This window comes from Macaca mulatta, chromosome 6 (assembly GCF_049350105.2).
Source record: "Macaca mulatta isolate MMU2019108-1 chromosome 6, T2T-MMU8v2.0, whole genome shotgun sequence".
In the NCBI taxonomy this organism is placed as follows: domain Eukaryota; kingdom Metazoa; phylum Chordata; class Mammalia; order Primates; family Cercopithecidae; genus Macaca; species Macaca mulatta.
This window is the reverse complement of record NC_133411.1, coordinates 101,221,309-101,237,780: the sequence shown is the minus strand read 5'-3', so window position 1 is coordinate 101,237,780 and position 16,472 is coordinate 101,221,309. Positions and strand designations below refer to the sequence as shown.

The window sequence follows — 16,472 nt, the reverse complement described above, 5'->3', positions numbered from 1 at the left end:
TAAAAAGTGCTAAACCACCCCTTTTAAAAACGTTTACATCTGATTCAAGGAGCTAAACTAAAATGTATTTGTTACAGCTAAAAAGTTTGCTGAACATATTTGTGCCTTGAAATATTTAATAATTTTTGTAATATTAGAAGCATAAATATTTTTACTTTTAATCTAATAAATTCAGCAAAACAATGGAGTATTTGGTTGTTTAAAGGAAGTATGTGAGTTACAAATGCAATGTCTAAGTAGAAATGTAAATAACATTTTACCACAATTATACATAAAAGTAATAAAAGTAGTTCTTAATGTAAGGTGATAGGGGCAAAGAAGGAAAACTAATAGATAGACCCTACTTTGCCAGCAAGGAATTTCAATTTTAGCAACTTGTTAAAACTGGCATGCACATACATGTATCTATATTTACACAATTTTTGTATATGACCTCAGTAAACTTTACATAGCTACTTCTTTAAAATATTAGATCAGTGTTGAAGTATATTGGGAAGTAGCAAAATGTTAATTTGCAGACATATAATTATTCTAACTATTAATATAGCTGTGGTAATTTTTTGAACCATCAAATTCTACATGGGCTATTCTTTTTTACAGTTGTAGTCATGCCTTAATTTTAAATTTTAATTTCTAATTATATCAATTTTCATATTTTTGTTTTAATAAGAAATTTTATAAAGCACTTGGTTACCATACATTTTTCCCTACTTGCAAAATTATGAGAAAATATAGGTTAAATTTTTTGTGGGAGAGTTACAGATATAGATAGATAGATAGATAGATAATATGATAGTAAGAATGGGAGGAGTGCTACTAAAATGGTGAAAACATTTTATTGTCTATAAGAAAGCAATTCTGGATAGGTTTTTCTATAAGACCCTAAATAAAAACATTCCAACTTCACTTTGAAATATCTTAAAATTAAACCATTTGATGAATCTTAAAACTACAATAAGATTTAAGAGTTTAAAATTAATAAAGGTGCATAGTATGTAAGTAGCAAAAAGAAATTTTAGTCTGTTAGAATTTTATTTTCTTGTGAGCAAAGGTAGTCCAACCTACATGTTAACATTATTTTAAAAAATGTATTTAGTTAAGAAAGCAGTTCTTTTCACTTTCTCAGAAATAAATTCTTCAACTTGCGAGCCAAATTGTTTGGTATGTTCTTGTAACTTTATTAACTTTCTGAATCCTTTTTAAGTCACAATAAGCTTGAAGAATTTTGCAGTATATCTGATGGTTTTTAGTCTTGCAAATTATAATAATATTTTCATTTTCCTTACAGCTGCTACTAAGAAACTTTATCAGAATGAAACGTTGTGTCATGGTGCTGGTAAATGCTGCATACTACGTTAATAGTTGCTTTGATTGGGATTCACCCCCAAGGAGTCTCGCTGCTTTTGTGGTATGATCATACTGTATTACTTACATTGTTATTCATTAAATTCAGTAATCAGAGCTGCATGTTTCTGTGGCTATAGTAACAGTTATGTTGATGTGGCCATTTTAAAACTCCTATTTTAAGACTTGACTGGACAGATTTGCCGTGGGCAGGAACCTGATGGATTGTACAAGGTCTGAGTCTAAGAATACATTTTCCCCCCTCAGATTTCCGGAACGCAAGACATCTCAGCCAATGTATCATTTTCTCTGTGACAGTTAAAAAGTAAAATTTTACATATTGCATAATTCCAAACCCCAATAGGACAGCCAAGGAAAGTCCTCCATGTGAAAAATAATAATAGTAATAATCTCGACCATTCTCAATTTGATTTTATTTGTTCTGTAGTTATTTTTTTTCAAGATATGAAAATCATTGGTAGTAGAATGCTGCCAGTGCTACTTGGTAATGCTTTAACATGCGATTCAATTGGAAGTGGATGTGACCTATTTAAGAGATGTTTTATTATTTCTGAGATTTCTAGCTTTTAAAAAGTCACTAGTGAGAATTCGATAGATCCAAACAGTCCTTTAATATGTTCATCTTGTGGCCTTTTACTTTGATTATTTAAAAACTGCTGATGAGACCAACTGGCAGAGCTAGAATATCCAAAAGAATACTTTGCTCTGAGCTTTAGCTGGGATTTTCTTCTCTCACATTATTTTGGTTTATTCAGGATTTCAGTTTGAAGTTTAAGTAGAGTGGTTCTTTTGAAATCCTTTATTTTATTTTCATGTTTGTTCGAATATGAGTACCTTATGCTTCCTTATAGTTGCCAGTTTAGCAGAATACAACTTTATTATGGGGGCTTGCAAGAAGAGCCATAATTATAGTAACAAATCAACATTTTAGTATTACCATTCAAATGAGTGTATGCACATCTGTTTAGTACTTTGAGCTCTGTCTTCCTCTCAGGCCTTGTATGGGACTTTCATTAATGTCTGAGCACATGGAACAAAGAGTGTGTATGTCCTTTTGTGTTGTAAGTTACCAGAAAGTTAGGCAGCCTGCTTCCCATAGACATGTTGTTGTCTCCCTAAAGAAAGAGATTGTCATTGTCGTTAAGTTTTAGAAAAAAAAAACTCTCTCTCTCTGTCTCTCTCAATATTCTTTTTGTAGCTCTTTCTCATAATAAATATATTGTGGTACTATTAAGCAAACTTTATTCTGATTCTTCCCTAGCCAGGAGGTACTTTGGCATTGATGAGAAAAAATGATATTGAGTTTCTATGTCTGTTTTGGACTATTACTTCCAGGTTCTATGGGGTCATATAACAGATGCAAAAAAAAAAAATTCTCCTGTAAAGATCATGCTGCCACTTTTGATTCACTCCTTCCAAAATCATTCCTCACAGCTGTTTGTAAAATTTGAAAGCACAGAAATGTAGATAATTGTATTATTTGTTCAGCAACATTCATTTTGAACACTTTAGCATTACAGTGTATTGTGTAAGTCTTCATAAACTTCTGACTTCTGGAGGTCACTGGAGTAAAATGAAATTCAAGATGGCAGGCCTTTTTTTTTTTTGCAATTTCCTTTTGATTCTAAAAAAACCACCTCAAGCACTGGAATTCTGACCAACTTATGTACATTTACATGATATTACTTGAGTGATTTGACTGTAAGGGGGTCAAATTTCACTGGAGAAGAAATGTAATAGTATTTGTCTTAGCTGGTAGTCAGTGTCTGATGGATTCAGTCCTATGAAACACAAGCTGAATGCAAGAGGCTTGAAAAAAAAAAAAAGAGGGAATCAGGCATAGTAAAGGTGGGAAAGGGCCTGCTGACACAGATGGTGAAAAAAGAGAACGCGAACTACAATGTGAACACACAGCAAGAGTACTTTGGAGAAGAACCCATAATTTTATCTGTATTTCACTGGATAAAAAGAAGCTCTGAATCACATTCTATTGAATGTGATTAAAACAACTAATAACAAAACCAAATGTCATTTATTAGACCTGCACTGGGAGTTCTATGAGAATGGGAACCCTGCCTTTTTAGCCTAGTACTCCAGCATCACCTGCACAGTATCTAGCACTTAGTAAGCTCCCAGTATAAATAGCTGACAAAATCAGTTGACCAATCTATGAACCAATCAGTTAAGCTGAAATCTTTTCTTATATGGAAAGCTCATTCTTCAATGATGCCAGATAAATAAGGGTTTGCTCTAATGAAGCTAGTTATTAAATCATGATAAACATAGCTTAGTACTATTGTAGCACATTTTCCTGGAGTTTCCATTTATATTCTAAACTACTTCATAATTCCTTATCAATCATTTATTCTAACCTCTGATTAAGTTCTAATATAAAAATATCCTTCCACAATAATGACAAAAACAACCACTAATATTTGTTAAGTACTTATTATGTGTCAAGGAAGTGTTCTACATGCTTTAGCGGATTTAATATTCCCAACAACCTTATGACGTAGATAGTGTTAGTTTTCCAATATACAGAAGGAAGAAACTGAGGCACAGAAAGGTTAAGTAGCTTGCCCAAGGCCACACAGCAGATATTATTTCCTTTCTAAAAGAGTTTTTAAAATACATATACCTTGTAATTTTAATATCACAGCAGTTCTGAACAAAAACTACTTGGGATATTCATTCATCTTATAGATATTAAGTTAGATATTTAAAATTAGGCCAGTTTATTGAAAAGAACAGCTTTCCATTAGGAGAAGGGTATGAACAGCACCCCGTTGTTACAAACACATTGTTTCCATCATGCCCTGTTGATAGATCATGTGTCTATTATCATAATATCAGTTCTACTTGGCCCACATTTTTATAAATGCCACCGCCTCACAGAGCACAGGCATTTCTATCATTATGTGGCTTGGTTTTAGGCCCAAGTCAGTAAACTTTATAGTGTTTAAGTGCCTTTTTTCTATTCTATTTTAACTTTTCTTTTCTAATTTACTGTCCAAAAATAAATGTAGAATAATGAAATAAAAGTAAAAAACAATCTTTTTTTTCTTTTAATCCCTATGTCAATTAAAGTAGAGAGAATAAGAAATGTAGGCTTAGGACCGTTCCAGCTTCTTTAACACTACCTCTGTGCCATAGGGAAGAGTCAAAGCCAGCTGAAGGTATTAGAGACAGGCATTGGTCTGGAAGGTGATGGATAAAATATAAGCAGACACGTTTCCGGGCGTAAGCTTATTTTGTGTGCAATGCGTTTGGTTTTAAAATTTTACTGTGAATATTGTCTGCCTAAGAATGAACACAGACATGTGCAGTACAGAAGGCACTGTTCGTCTTTGGGAATCATCTATTGTAGACATGGAAATGTCTCATAAATTGGGCCTAATTTTCATCAGGCTCTTGACCAGACATTTGTGTTCTTGTGGATGTCAGTGGGTGCAACATGGGGGAAGAAAGAGTGCACATTTTCTCTTTCTTTTCAGTACTGTCATTTCTCACTGTAATGAGCATAAAAATAATTGGACAACTGAGCTATCAGTAAAAGGACACACTTCAGTGTGCGTCAAAGAATTATTTTACAGGACAAACTTTAATCTTTAAATGTGATTGTAGATAATTTGTGGTACCATCTGTCCATTTGGAATTGTTTTAGCCTTTTCTGTCGTTATACAGTAAGTGCTGCTGTGTTTAACATTAACATTTGATATTTTACACATTTAATTTCTGTTCTGCTGTGTGGTCCTTGGGGAACAGAGCGCTAGTGCTACATGAGAGAGACAAAGTATTGATCAGTTAACATTTCAGCTACATTTATGTATGTCGCAAAATTAATGAAAATGCCAGACAAAAATGTCAGAGTGCACAAAAAGGTAGAATTTAAATTTGGTACTTTAATGAAAAGTCTTAAGATGTGCATTATCAAAAATGTCCTCTTGCCTTTAAAGTACAATTCCTAACAGAATAACTAAAGGGAGACACATATTTTACTTAGAGGAACAACAAACATGAATTATGAAGGGATGTCAACTCCTCAAAGTACCTTGTGTTCCAAAAATGGCATGTTTGAATGTTTAACTGTTAGTCATAAAATACATTTCTTTCTGTTCATTTCTGGAGGGCTACTGACTTCAGTCCTCTGTCCTGAGCAGCCTACGAGGCAGGTTTCCTACTGAGATTCTCTCCCTAGGTTTTCCTTGGTATTCATGTGTTCCTTTTGTGTCAAAACCAAGAATTCCCTCTACAGCAATTCATCGAAACTACTCTGGTTCATTATTTGTTTTTTTTTTTTTCTGGGTCCTTTTCAAATGCCTAGTTTTCCTTTGCTTCCAGATAATTTGTGCTCCACCTTTATTCAATCCCCATTTTAGTAAAGGATCATATTTGGGACAACAGCTACTCCCAGAAAGCTGGGCCATTATGCGGAAGAGAGAAAAAACAAAGATGATGTATGCAAAGAATGACATGAGGCAGTTCTGTATAGCCAAATGATTTCTTTTAAAAAATGGAGGAAGCACAGCAAAGGAGGAGGAACTGGATTTGCAGAGGCAATGGGAATATACTACAATGACCAAAGACAATAGGCTCCTACAGACACCTTATCATGTACTTCCTTCCCATGCAGAAAGTCTGCTGCTATTAAACAACATATGGATTTTTAAAAAGTTATTACAAACCCTAAGGACATCTAAAGTGGCTTTCATGATCAAGGATCAAAAGGGAGAATTGCTTAAGAAGAAGTATCAATGTGAAAACAAAGGCATATCTACATCACCTGTAGTTTAAGTCTTAATATTCACATTAAGGCACAATGAAATGTAGGATAATTACATTGAACATATTGAAGGTCACTTTAAGTTTACAACAGAAATGTCTATTCTGAAAATTTAAGAGACAATAGTACTACTATACCAACAAAATTATGCTTCAAGTCTATGACAATTTTCAAATGATTTTTATAGAAGAGTTTTTGTTGTTATTGCTACAATTTTTTTTAGCACTAGCAGAGAAGTTGGAAATGTTCTAGATGTAACTTTTGTTACTTTCCCCACAACAGCAAAAGAGAAGTACTCCTGAAAACCAAAGAAACAAGTACAAAGGCAAAATGATCTACAATTGATGGTCTTATTGTCATACTCATGAATTTCCCTAAAATTTTGTAAATATTAACTCCTAAGCCTTTTTGCCCATCTTACTTCATGTATGTTTCCCCTGACATACACACTAAGCTTACTAAACAATACTTCCAATTTAATCTATACAAATTTAGAAGCTACAGTAAACATTTTCTCGTAAATGTGCAAGTAAGGGAAGAAGAAAACCTATATAAAATTTCACTGATTTAAAAGATTATATATTTTTAAGGTTGCCCGAAATTCCTTTTGCAGAGTCAAGAAGTATTGACACTTAGAGGTTTCTTGTGCCACAATTTTCTTTACAGTAAATAGATTGTGCACCCAATTCATCTGGACATGCTAGTACATCAAATTGCTACTCAAAATATACATTTTCCCCAAATTTATCTCAACTCCAGAGAAGAAATTTTTTACAAACATTGTCCAGAATTACATGAAAAATTGTAAATTAGATTTTCCTAAGTGTTGCCTTTCACAGTGCATTACATATAAATTCCTGCAATTATATAAAAGGCCCCCAAACAGTATAAGGTATGAATGAGCTAGGTTTCAGATTTGGTCACTATTGGCTAAAATCAACCATGAATCTTAGGAAATATAGCAAACCAGATAATAACAGAACAAAACATTTTCTCTAATCCTTCCTGAGGAGTGAGGCTTTAGTTCAGTTTGTGGGCCTGTTTAATTGTGAAGTTATTTTTGTTTTGTTTTTGTATCTGCTAAATCTACAATGCAACACTTGGCTCAAATCAGTGCTTCGTTCTCTTTAAATGATGCCAACGTCCTTTTTTGTTTATTTTAATAGATGTCAGCAAAAGGGCTTTCTGCTCTTTGGAGGGAGATAATCACATAAGCCACAGGGTCTTCTACTCTCTGAAAGGCATATTTCTCCTAGATTTTATTTCATATTTACAAGAAGAAGAATTTAATCCCTGTAGCAGGTCATACTCATGTTTTCTATGATCCCTGCTCTTCTGCCTTTGTCTTCTAACATGGAAAGTAGTTAGAATGCTGTAATTTTGAAAACTTTTCTTCTGCGAGTGATTTGAGGAAAAGAAAATGATTTCATTTTTCCTCAGGTATAGTGCTATTGTTCTATGTTATAGTCAAAAAATTAACAAATATCACCAGCATAATTATGATACCATATTGAATCTCAGAATTAGCTTTCGCATGTGCCTCAATGGTGCTATCAATAAAAGCTGGAGTGGTGGAGGACACCAAAGCCTCGGTGTGTTTTTTCTGGCTGTATGGCTGCTGCCCCACTTCACTTCAGACTTCCTCCTTGCATTACTTATCTGGTCGTTTCAGCCCCCAGACCTTTATGAGACCCTTTAAAAATTGTTACATGGTCAATATTTTACAACTGAGTTGACTAACAACCAAAAAATTATAAAATAGTGAATCAGAGATGTCTCACTACCTGTCCCCAGATTCCTAAACCAATGTTCTTGTCTTCTGAAGGATTTTCTACTTTGCAATTTTGATTTTAATTGTAAGAGACAGGCATGCTGAGCAAATTGGCAAGCCATATTCCATTGCAACATATTATGAAATAAAGTACTTTGCAAGGGAAAAAGTTTAAATAAATGATCTAATTATAGAATTTATGTTAGTAAAATGTAAAGGAGGAATAATAAGTCTTCTGTAGGGTTGTAAATTATAACAGAGATCCAGTCATTAATATGCTTTAGTCATTAAGTTCACTCTCCATGTGTTTTCATTCCCCTTTCTATCAGGTAAAAATTAAGAAATAGAGGCAGAATGCTTTCTGTTGTCCAATTTTCCTATGTTGACTAGATGTGCAGATATTCGTTACAATTATGAATGTGTTCGTTAATTTACCAAGCAAGAAGCTAACCTGAAATGTTAAGGAAGTTGTTCCCATTTTACTTTGCCTTTTCTCTTGCCATCATTTATCACAGTTTAAATTGTAGTAAGAACTGGGAATAGACACAGCAGGCTTGGCCACAGGTGGGTCTGTGAGTGAAGACTCTGTGGTGTGTCTTGTACTTTGCTGTGATGACAGAGGTCCAACACTCAGCAAGTGGTAACACTGAGAGATCAATAACAGAGTAGTCATCAGTTATTGGCTCAAATAGCTAAAATAATGAAGAGAAAATCAGAGAAAAACTAAGAGGCAAGGAAAGACAGAAAGCATATCAAAGTGCAAATAGATATTTGGATTTGATAAATCAAAGTCAGCTCTCATTTTAAGGACAGGAATAAAATATTGTAGAGACAACGTGTGGCCTTTATTTGATCTTAAATCAGTGTTTCTCAATTTTTTTTTTTCCTGTTCACTGCCCTAAGGAGAAAAATTTCACTTGAGAGAAATTAAATACTAAGGGATAAGATTTTGTCGGGGGATATTCAGCTTTAGAGGGCCACAAATCATTATAACATCTCAGATTTCTGTTGCTTCCCCCAACCTCCACCTCAAGAACTAGTTTTTACCCCCTTGGGTGTCACATTGACCCCACTGTGAACGCATGCTCCAAATGAGGGTTAATACAAGTTCAACTACATTTACGTTTATACTCCTGGTGGTAAAGTTTAGTTTGGATTTTCTGTAGTTTGCATATCATATGAATTATTCCCATAGAGAACTAGTCTGGAGACAGAGAATTTGTGATGTCCATACACAATTATTAACTATATTAGAGTCCAATTAAAGGACAGGTGTTTGTTTGGCTTTATAGAGATCAAAGAATTTGATCTTCCCTCTTACGCAAACCCATGTGAGGGTTTTCTTCTCTGTCCCAATTCCAAGCATGCACTGTTGGAGAAGTCCAGAAGTCCACATGAATTTGGACTAAGTAAGATGACTTCTCTCATTATGAGGGTTTGATGGGTTTTGTCCGTACATTGCACTGTATTTATAACTAATAGTTACACTTTTTATTTTTAATGAATATTATGTCAGACATATAAACATATATTTCCTTAGGTTTAGTTACCTATTAGATCTTCATTGGAAGTGTTGGGGAAGGGGGAAAGGATTTATAATAGGAGAGTGATTGAAAACAGTGAAGATAATTGTTCTGCTGGCTGTTTTGCATGGCAAGTTACCCAGTTCACCATAGGTCAAAAAAATTTTACTATTGTAATTTACCAGTAATATGTAAATATGTGATGTTTTATATCCCATGTTCCTATATATAAGTAATCTTCATGGATTTTCCATAGTTAAGGCATTCTGTACAGTTCCTGCCAATCATACTTCAGGCAATTCTTAAATGTTTGAAACAAGAATTTTTCATCCAGTGTTGTCATAAAATGTCAGCAAATTAAACAATACTTTCCTTAGTCAATTAATCTTTTGGATTGAACTTAAAATAATAGATCACCAAGGTTAAAAGGAATGCATTAATTACCACAAATTAATATACTGGTTGTATAAGAGAGGTGTTATATTTTGAAGTGATGTTAGTAGAGTAATGGCTAGCACTCAGAAAAGTAATTCATAAATGTAGAAGTTCAGATAGCTGCATTTTCTTTTTCTAGTTAGGCAGCAACATTGAAAACTTAAAGAGGGTCAGTATATATCTGGTTTTGTTTAAATTCTTTTTGTTTTGCTTTCATTATGTTTAATTAACACAAAATAATTGTACATATTTATGGGGTATAGTGTGGTATTTCCATACATGTATACAATGTGTAATGATCAAATCAGAGTAATTAACATAAGCAGCACCTCGAACATTTATCATATCTTTGTGTTGGGAGCATTCAAAATCTTCTAGCTATTTGAAAATATACAATAAATTGTTGTTAATTATAGTCGCCATACGCGGGTGTTGAACACTAGAACATGTTCTTCCTATCTAGCTATACTTTCGTATGTGTTAACCTCTGGCTCTACCCTTTCCCTCACTGCCCTTCCCAGCTAAATTTTTTTAAATAGAGTTTTGTTCCTCTATGGCAAGAGCCTATTGCACACCTCAGCCAGGAGGCTGGTATTTTAAGAGAGCCCTTTAACCTAGGTTCTACTGGCTTGACTGAGTGTGCACTTTTTCCTTCATTTTTTAATTCTCAGAGTATCAGACTTCTATCACAGTTCTATTTCTGTCTTAAATCTTGGCTGATATGTAGTTAAAATGGAATGTTTACCATGTAGACTCCAAACCTCCAAACAAAATGTGGAGGTCTGTTTTGTAAGACAGTTGCTTAGACCTCGGAACACATTTCTCCACGGTGGAAATGTCATAGATCATGACATAGAATTGCTTAACAAAGCCTACTGATCCCTTCATAGAGTTCTAGCTATAGAATGGAAACATCACATGGAGAAAGTAAATTCAGTGGAATCCTGGCTTGGTGTTTGGAATGCCAGAACCCATCTAACCCAAACCCAGCTTCAGGATAGCGCAGCTTCCTAATGCAAGGATACGGAGCCTAAAAGTTGGAGATTGTGTGGGCTTTTAATGGTGCAGAGGAAGTCATAGAATGGTACAACTGGAAGGGAGGTTAAAGATTGTTTTACAGGACAGGAGACTGAAGTGTTAAGAGGTAAAATGACTTACTAACATAGTAACTCTCGTTTTCCCCCAATAACTAGTAATGGAAGCTTCAAAGACAGCAACGATGAGAAGAAAGGTGAAGTTTGTAAGTTAAATCGTCTTTAGTTAAGGGAAGCCAGGTGTCTGCCATTGTCCTGTAGAATTCTAAGTGTAAAATTGGACTGCTGGTCCTTGGTATTTCCTGTTAAGGAATGTGTTGATCTGGGAGGGCTAGAATTGCCGACTTGATATAATACATCGTATGCAACCTGCTTAGTGTTATTCCTGCAGTGTAAGTAATAAGTGTGTACCTTATGTTTTGATGAACTTCTCTGTTAGCAGAAATCACATCACACTATAGCTCCACAAAACACTGCAGAGATGTGTGTATAGTAATCACGAACTCTTAAAGAGTTCACTGTGTGTTTAAGTAAGGCATATTTTAGACAAGAAATATCATATGGCCTCCAAGTAGTATAAATGACGCTTTTCCCAAAAGTAAATGTCGACTCATTAAGAATATATTTCCCAGGTTTCAAATATATATTTTCACTGAGTTGCTTAAACAGCTTAAACTACCTATATTGATCTATATTGATTAAATGGTAGCTAAGATGAACCTGTGTGTGGCCTAAATTTTCATTAGACTAAATAAATGCCAGGAAAAAGTGTGTGTATTTGAATTACTTAGAAAAACTGGTGACCCAGCTTCATTGTATTGCTGTCTTTCTAAATTTCCTTTAAAATTATATGGATCCAAATTATTCCAGCATAAAATTCAACAACATAATGGAATAGCATATTCCTTTACAAAGTAGTGGCAGTACTGAAATAATAATTTGGGCATATTTTGAGATATTATTTGAATTCAGAAGGTGTTGCCCACTTTGTTATTTAAGTTATGTGAGGTAGAGTTTGCTATACATTTGGTGCACAAATTTATTGCTATTGGAGATACTGGAGTGAAGAAAGAGAAATCATCTGTATGAAATGCTTTGACATGCTTAAGTAGAAGGACCTGTGGATAATTTAAACTTGAATAATATTTGGCCACAACAACATAGGTTTTTGTTTCTGAGAACTATGTAGTCCTTCAACGTTTGTATTAGTATGAAGAAGTATTTAACTTAAAATTATTATTAGATAATATTCTAGACTGGATTTAAGAATAGGAGGTAATTCACAAGAAAAACTGTTCCATCAGCATTTGTCACAAATGCCTGGCTCTCCAAAAATGTACTGAAGACATATTTAATAAGACTTGGGTTCTATTTCTAATTGGCTGGAATGTTTAACCTAAGTTTAAGCAACTAGAAAATACAACAGATTATAAACTGAAAAATGTCATTCATCAGTATTTTTAATCCATTACCAGAGCCAGTGACAGGAAATAAACTCAGGCTGTTCTGCTCAAGATGCATTTCACTTGCCATTAAGAGATCTTCCCTCGTTTTCATGCACACTCAATAAAGCTGTGTTGAGTGGCTGACTCAGATGACTTCAGCCGCAAAACTTGAAGTTAAAGCTATAATATTGTAAGAGAAACCCCCAACAGTAGTATCAGATGAAGCTGAGAATAAATGTGGTGTATCAGGCATCATAAAAGGGTGAATGGGGGATACATTTATGTCCTCTTCTATCTGCTGTGAGATCCATACATAAGATTCACACTCATTATTCTCGTCATCTTAATGAGATCAGTGTGGGAACATTTCTCTCCTTTCTCTCTGTCAGAAATGGGTTACTCCATTATTTCTCCTTCCTCTCTCTGCTTTTAAGGGACTAGTTATATTTTCATGAAAGGCCAGAAATGTTAACTGGTTGCAGCAGGCAGCCCCAGAGTGTCGCATATAAAGGCTTAAGGCTTTTGGTAGAGGCCACAACGTCAGTCTCTTTCTTGCTCTCACTTTCTTTTTCTCTCACACGTGCTTTTATTTCCTTTTAGACTTTTGTTATTTGCCGTATTTCCCAAGGTGTTTCCCTAGAAAATAAAAGATAATTTATCCATCTTTCCTGTATAAAGTACCTGAGTATTACCTCTGATTGCTATCCCCCTTCTCATTGGGTTTGCTGCTGTAATTATTTTTTTACACAGTCTTCCTAAACCAAGTCTGAATGCAATTAGTTCAAGTGTCCATGCCATGCACAAGCCCAGCCTTGAACTCAAAGAGGTAAAATTGGCAAGGGACCAACTTCTAGTGCATTTTATCCTCAAATAAATTTCCAGATATGTCAAGAAACAGTCAATGTTTACAATTAAAGCTGCTAGGAGATATTTTTTTATCGTGTTTGTAGATGGCGAATTTCCTTAATCCTTAAGGGCAATAACCAGAAATTATGGAAATATGATTTAAGTGATCTAGGTCTATTGATGATTATATTGTAACCACATTGTTTTTGGAAAAGCTTTCCTTTATAGAAGAGGAATGTTAGAGGATTCCCTTTGACGTGATTGAAAAATTTTAGAGTAGGCATTTTTAATATTTGCTGCCCTCTTAATTATTACTTGTTTAATGTCCCACTGTTAGCACAGGGATTATGAGTTAATAAAAATGTCATAGTATTAGTGTATAAAACACTATATAATTTTCCCCAGGTAACGATTAACAGCATAAGGCTATATTAACAATATTCTTAGTGTACAGTTCCTAAATGTATTTGATTCTCATCTTTTAAAAAGTAATTTTATACTGAAATTCAGTAATAAAATATTTGAGAGATTTAGTTAAGCTAGCTCGTGGAACCTTCTTAGGTATATGAATTTTTTCCAGTGGTTTATATCATATTGTTATATAAAATATCATTCTATCTTAAAATTAATCTGAGAGTTTTAAATGTTGTCTTAACATTCATCAGAGAAACCTTATTGAGATTCTCAAAGAGCTTGTTTATCTCATCACGGTGTTTGTTAAAGCAGTTCAAAAATAAAATTAATAAGCCATTAAGTCATGATTACGTAATGGTTTTGTTCACATAGATAATAGGTTCCCTTTTCCCTCTTTCTTCTTAAATAATGTCTTTCTGGCTTTGTTCTGTGGCTGCAGCAGGCTGTTAGTATGTATCTTTATACCATCAGAATGAATGAGATATATCTGTATAAATTATTGATTCACTTGAGCCTACCTCGGTAATTCAGAGCTGAAAACTCTGGCAGCTTATCTAATAGAATGATATAACTGGCAGACTGAAGTTACCTACCACAGCAACAATTGCCAGTTGGGGGGTCAAATGCCCTTTGACCTTTATACCTGAACACCTGCAAATTGAGCTGTATCCCATTCAGAATTTTAAGAACAGGTTCATTGTCACAGGAAGTAGAGTTTGTTTCTTGGAGAAAATTATGCCAGTTCTAGTTCTGAATGAAAGACAAGGCCTTTATTACTCAAGGGATATTAGGGCTGACTGCTTTTTTGAGAAAACAAATTTGCTGTAACTTTATCTGTAATTTAGTCCTGAATGGGTGCAAATAGACTGCACATTGTATGGAGCAGAAAGAAGAAAACAGGGGTTTGTTAAAGCCATGCAAGGGCTATGTAACCATTATATTTCCGGGGGAATTCTTATCAGAGTTACGGGTTATAAGGGGGAATATTTTGGTTACATTCTTAGTATCAAACACCTGTTTAGAATTTTAGTTTAGAATGACATTGGAAAAGAACATTTTTTTTTGTCTGAAATTGTGGATGATGAAACACCCATCTCCTGAAAGTTACTAGGTAGGCTTTGACATGGAGGCTGCCCCATCCAGAAACCACAGAAATGATTCAAGTCTCTACACGAGATTGAATGCTAGGCTTAGACCTAATCGGACTATGTTGATTTGTTTCACTTTTATAGAAAGTCAGATTCATAGCTTTGTATACTCTTTCCAATTAAAAAATAAATCCTATGAAATATTATTTGCATAAGAATTTGATTTAAGCTTTGCCAATGCTGAAAGTAAGATGAATGTTTTGAGTAAGGGACAAGAAAAAGCGTACTTCCCCTGATGAGCCTACAGGTCACACAGTATGGGGACTAATGGATCATATATTTTTATTTATTTATTGGAGAAACTCATCCCTCAAGTTGGTTACCCACTCCTTAGTCTGGAAGCTCAGTAATTGTTATAGAAACACTCATTTTTACAGTGTTATAGTTGATCACTGACATGGAACCAGACTAGGTAATCAAACATCTTAGCCATATGCTTGTTCTAAGTTCCAGCCTACTCAATTAGCACATTTTCTATTAAAAACTTGGTTGTAATAGGTCTTCATTAGCCAGCAGTTGCCATAATTGAATAGTTACTCAATTATTCCATTCCCCAACCTCATTTTCACTTCTTTTCAGACTCTAAGTAGGAATATTTCCAAGAACATTCATGATCCCCACCTCAAGCAAAATTCATGACCCCTACCTCAAACAAGCTGTTAGAGGTGATCCAGGTTTTTAACATTTAATTTTTCTTACTGTGTTTTGGCATATGTAACTAAGCCCTGGGGCTCTCCTTTCTTTTGTTTATTTCATAATGTCTCGTGTTTCTTTACTAAGTAAGGAGGGAGAAATCATCTATGGTAAAGCCCCATAGATGAAGTGTCTCTAGAATGTGACTACTTTTCTACCCTTAAACCCATCCCATCTTCACCTTCCTCCAGTCCGCCTCCCAGACACCTGTCTGGGCATGTCATTATTCTGATACTACCTCCACTATCTGCATGACATTCCCTGCCACCATCTGCCTGTGTCTACCACATTTCACATCACTGAAACTCACCTGTCCCTTAAGACTTGTTCCCTGCAACTTTCAGGATGTCAGCTAATCTGATGATCATATCTGTTATCCAGAGGTGGGAATAGGGCCACCCCTAAATAGCATGTGCACATTTTATCACTGGCCTTGTGGACAGAGTATTTCTCATTTCCTTAGGTGTCCAAGTTCTTATGTACAAGCAGGTGTAAAAGGTTGTAATTGAGATATCAGAGAGCAAGCAGAGCAGTAGAGTAGCCCTCAGATAACACCAGGTAGGAAATTTCTGTTCTAACCACTCACAAGGATGTCCTTCTTGATGAAAATTGTACCTCTTCTTTCATTATAAGACGATAAATATGAAACAACCTGGATGAGAATTTGTCATAAGGGTTTTCTGAGCTGGGTAACCTCATTGCGCTTTTCTCTGTGCAATACAAAGTAAGCAAAAGCAGCTACCTGCCTAAGAAGTGTAACAAGCCACACTTGGCTTAAAAACACACAGTTGAACCTTCTCTGCATAATGAAACATCATAGCTGCAAATTGTCAGCCATCAGAATAGCACGTGAAAAGAAAGGCTAAAATCAAAGCCATACTAACATTCCTGCTATTATCCATTCTCTGGAACACAGGAGAGTCGTTTCTAATGCATCCATCCTCACTGACCAAGTCTTTGTGATTTAGATTTGTAGGCTGAATTCAATGTAAGAATATAAATTGTTTCAAGGATG

At 34.7% G+C, this 16,472-nt stretch overlaps 1 protein-coding gene across 8 annotated transcripts in view; it reads left to right on the top strand.

Moving 5' to 3' along the window:
* Nucleotides 1-16,472, top strand: part of MCTP1 (multiple C2 and transmembrane domain containing 1) — a 596,052-nt gene that overhangs the window by 430,661 nt on the left and 148,919 nt on the right. For all 8 annotated transcript variants that reach the window (XM_015140441.3, XM_015140440.3, XM_028850075.2 and 5 more), the window contains one exon: nucleotides 1,289-1,408. In XM_015140441.3, the coding sequence (XP_014995927.2) occupies nucleotides 1,289-1,408 (120 nt within the window). The remainder of the gene's footprint in view (nucleotides 1-1,288; nucleotides 1,409-16,472) is intronic.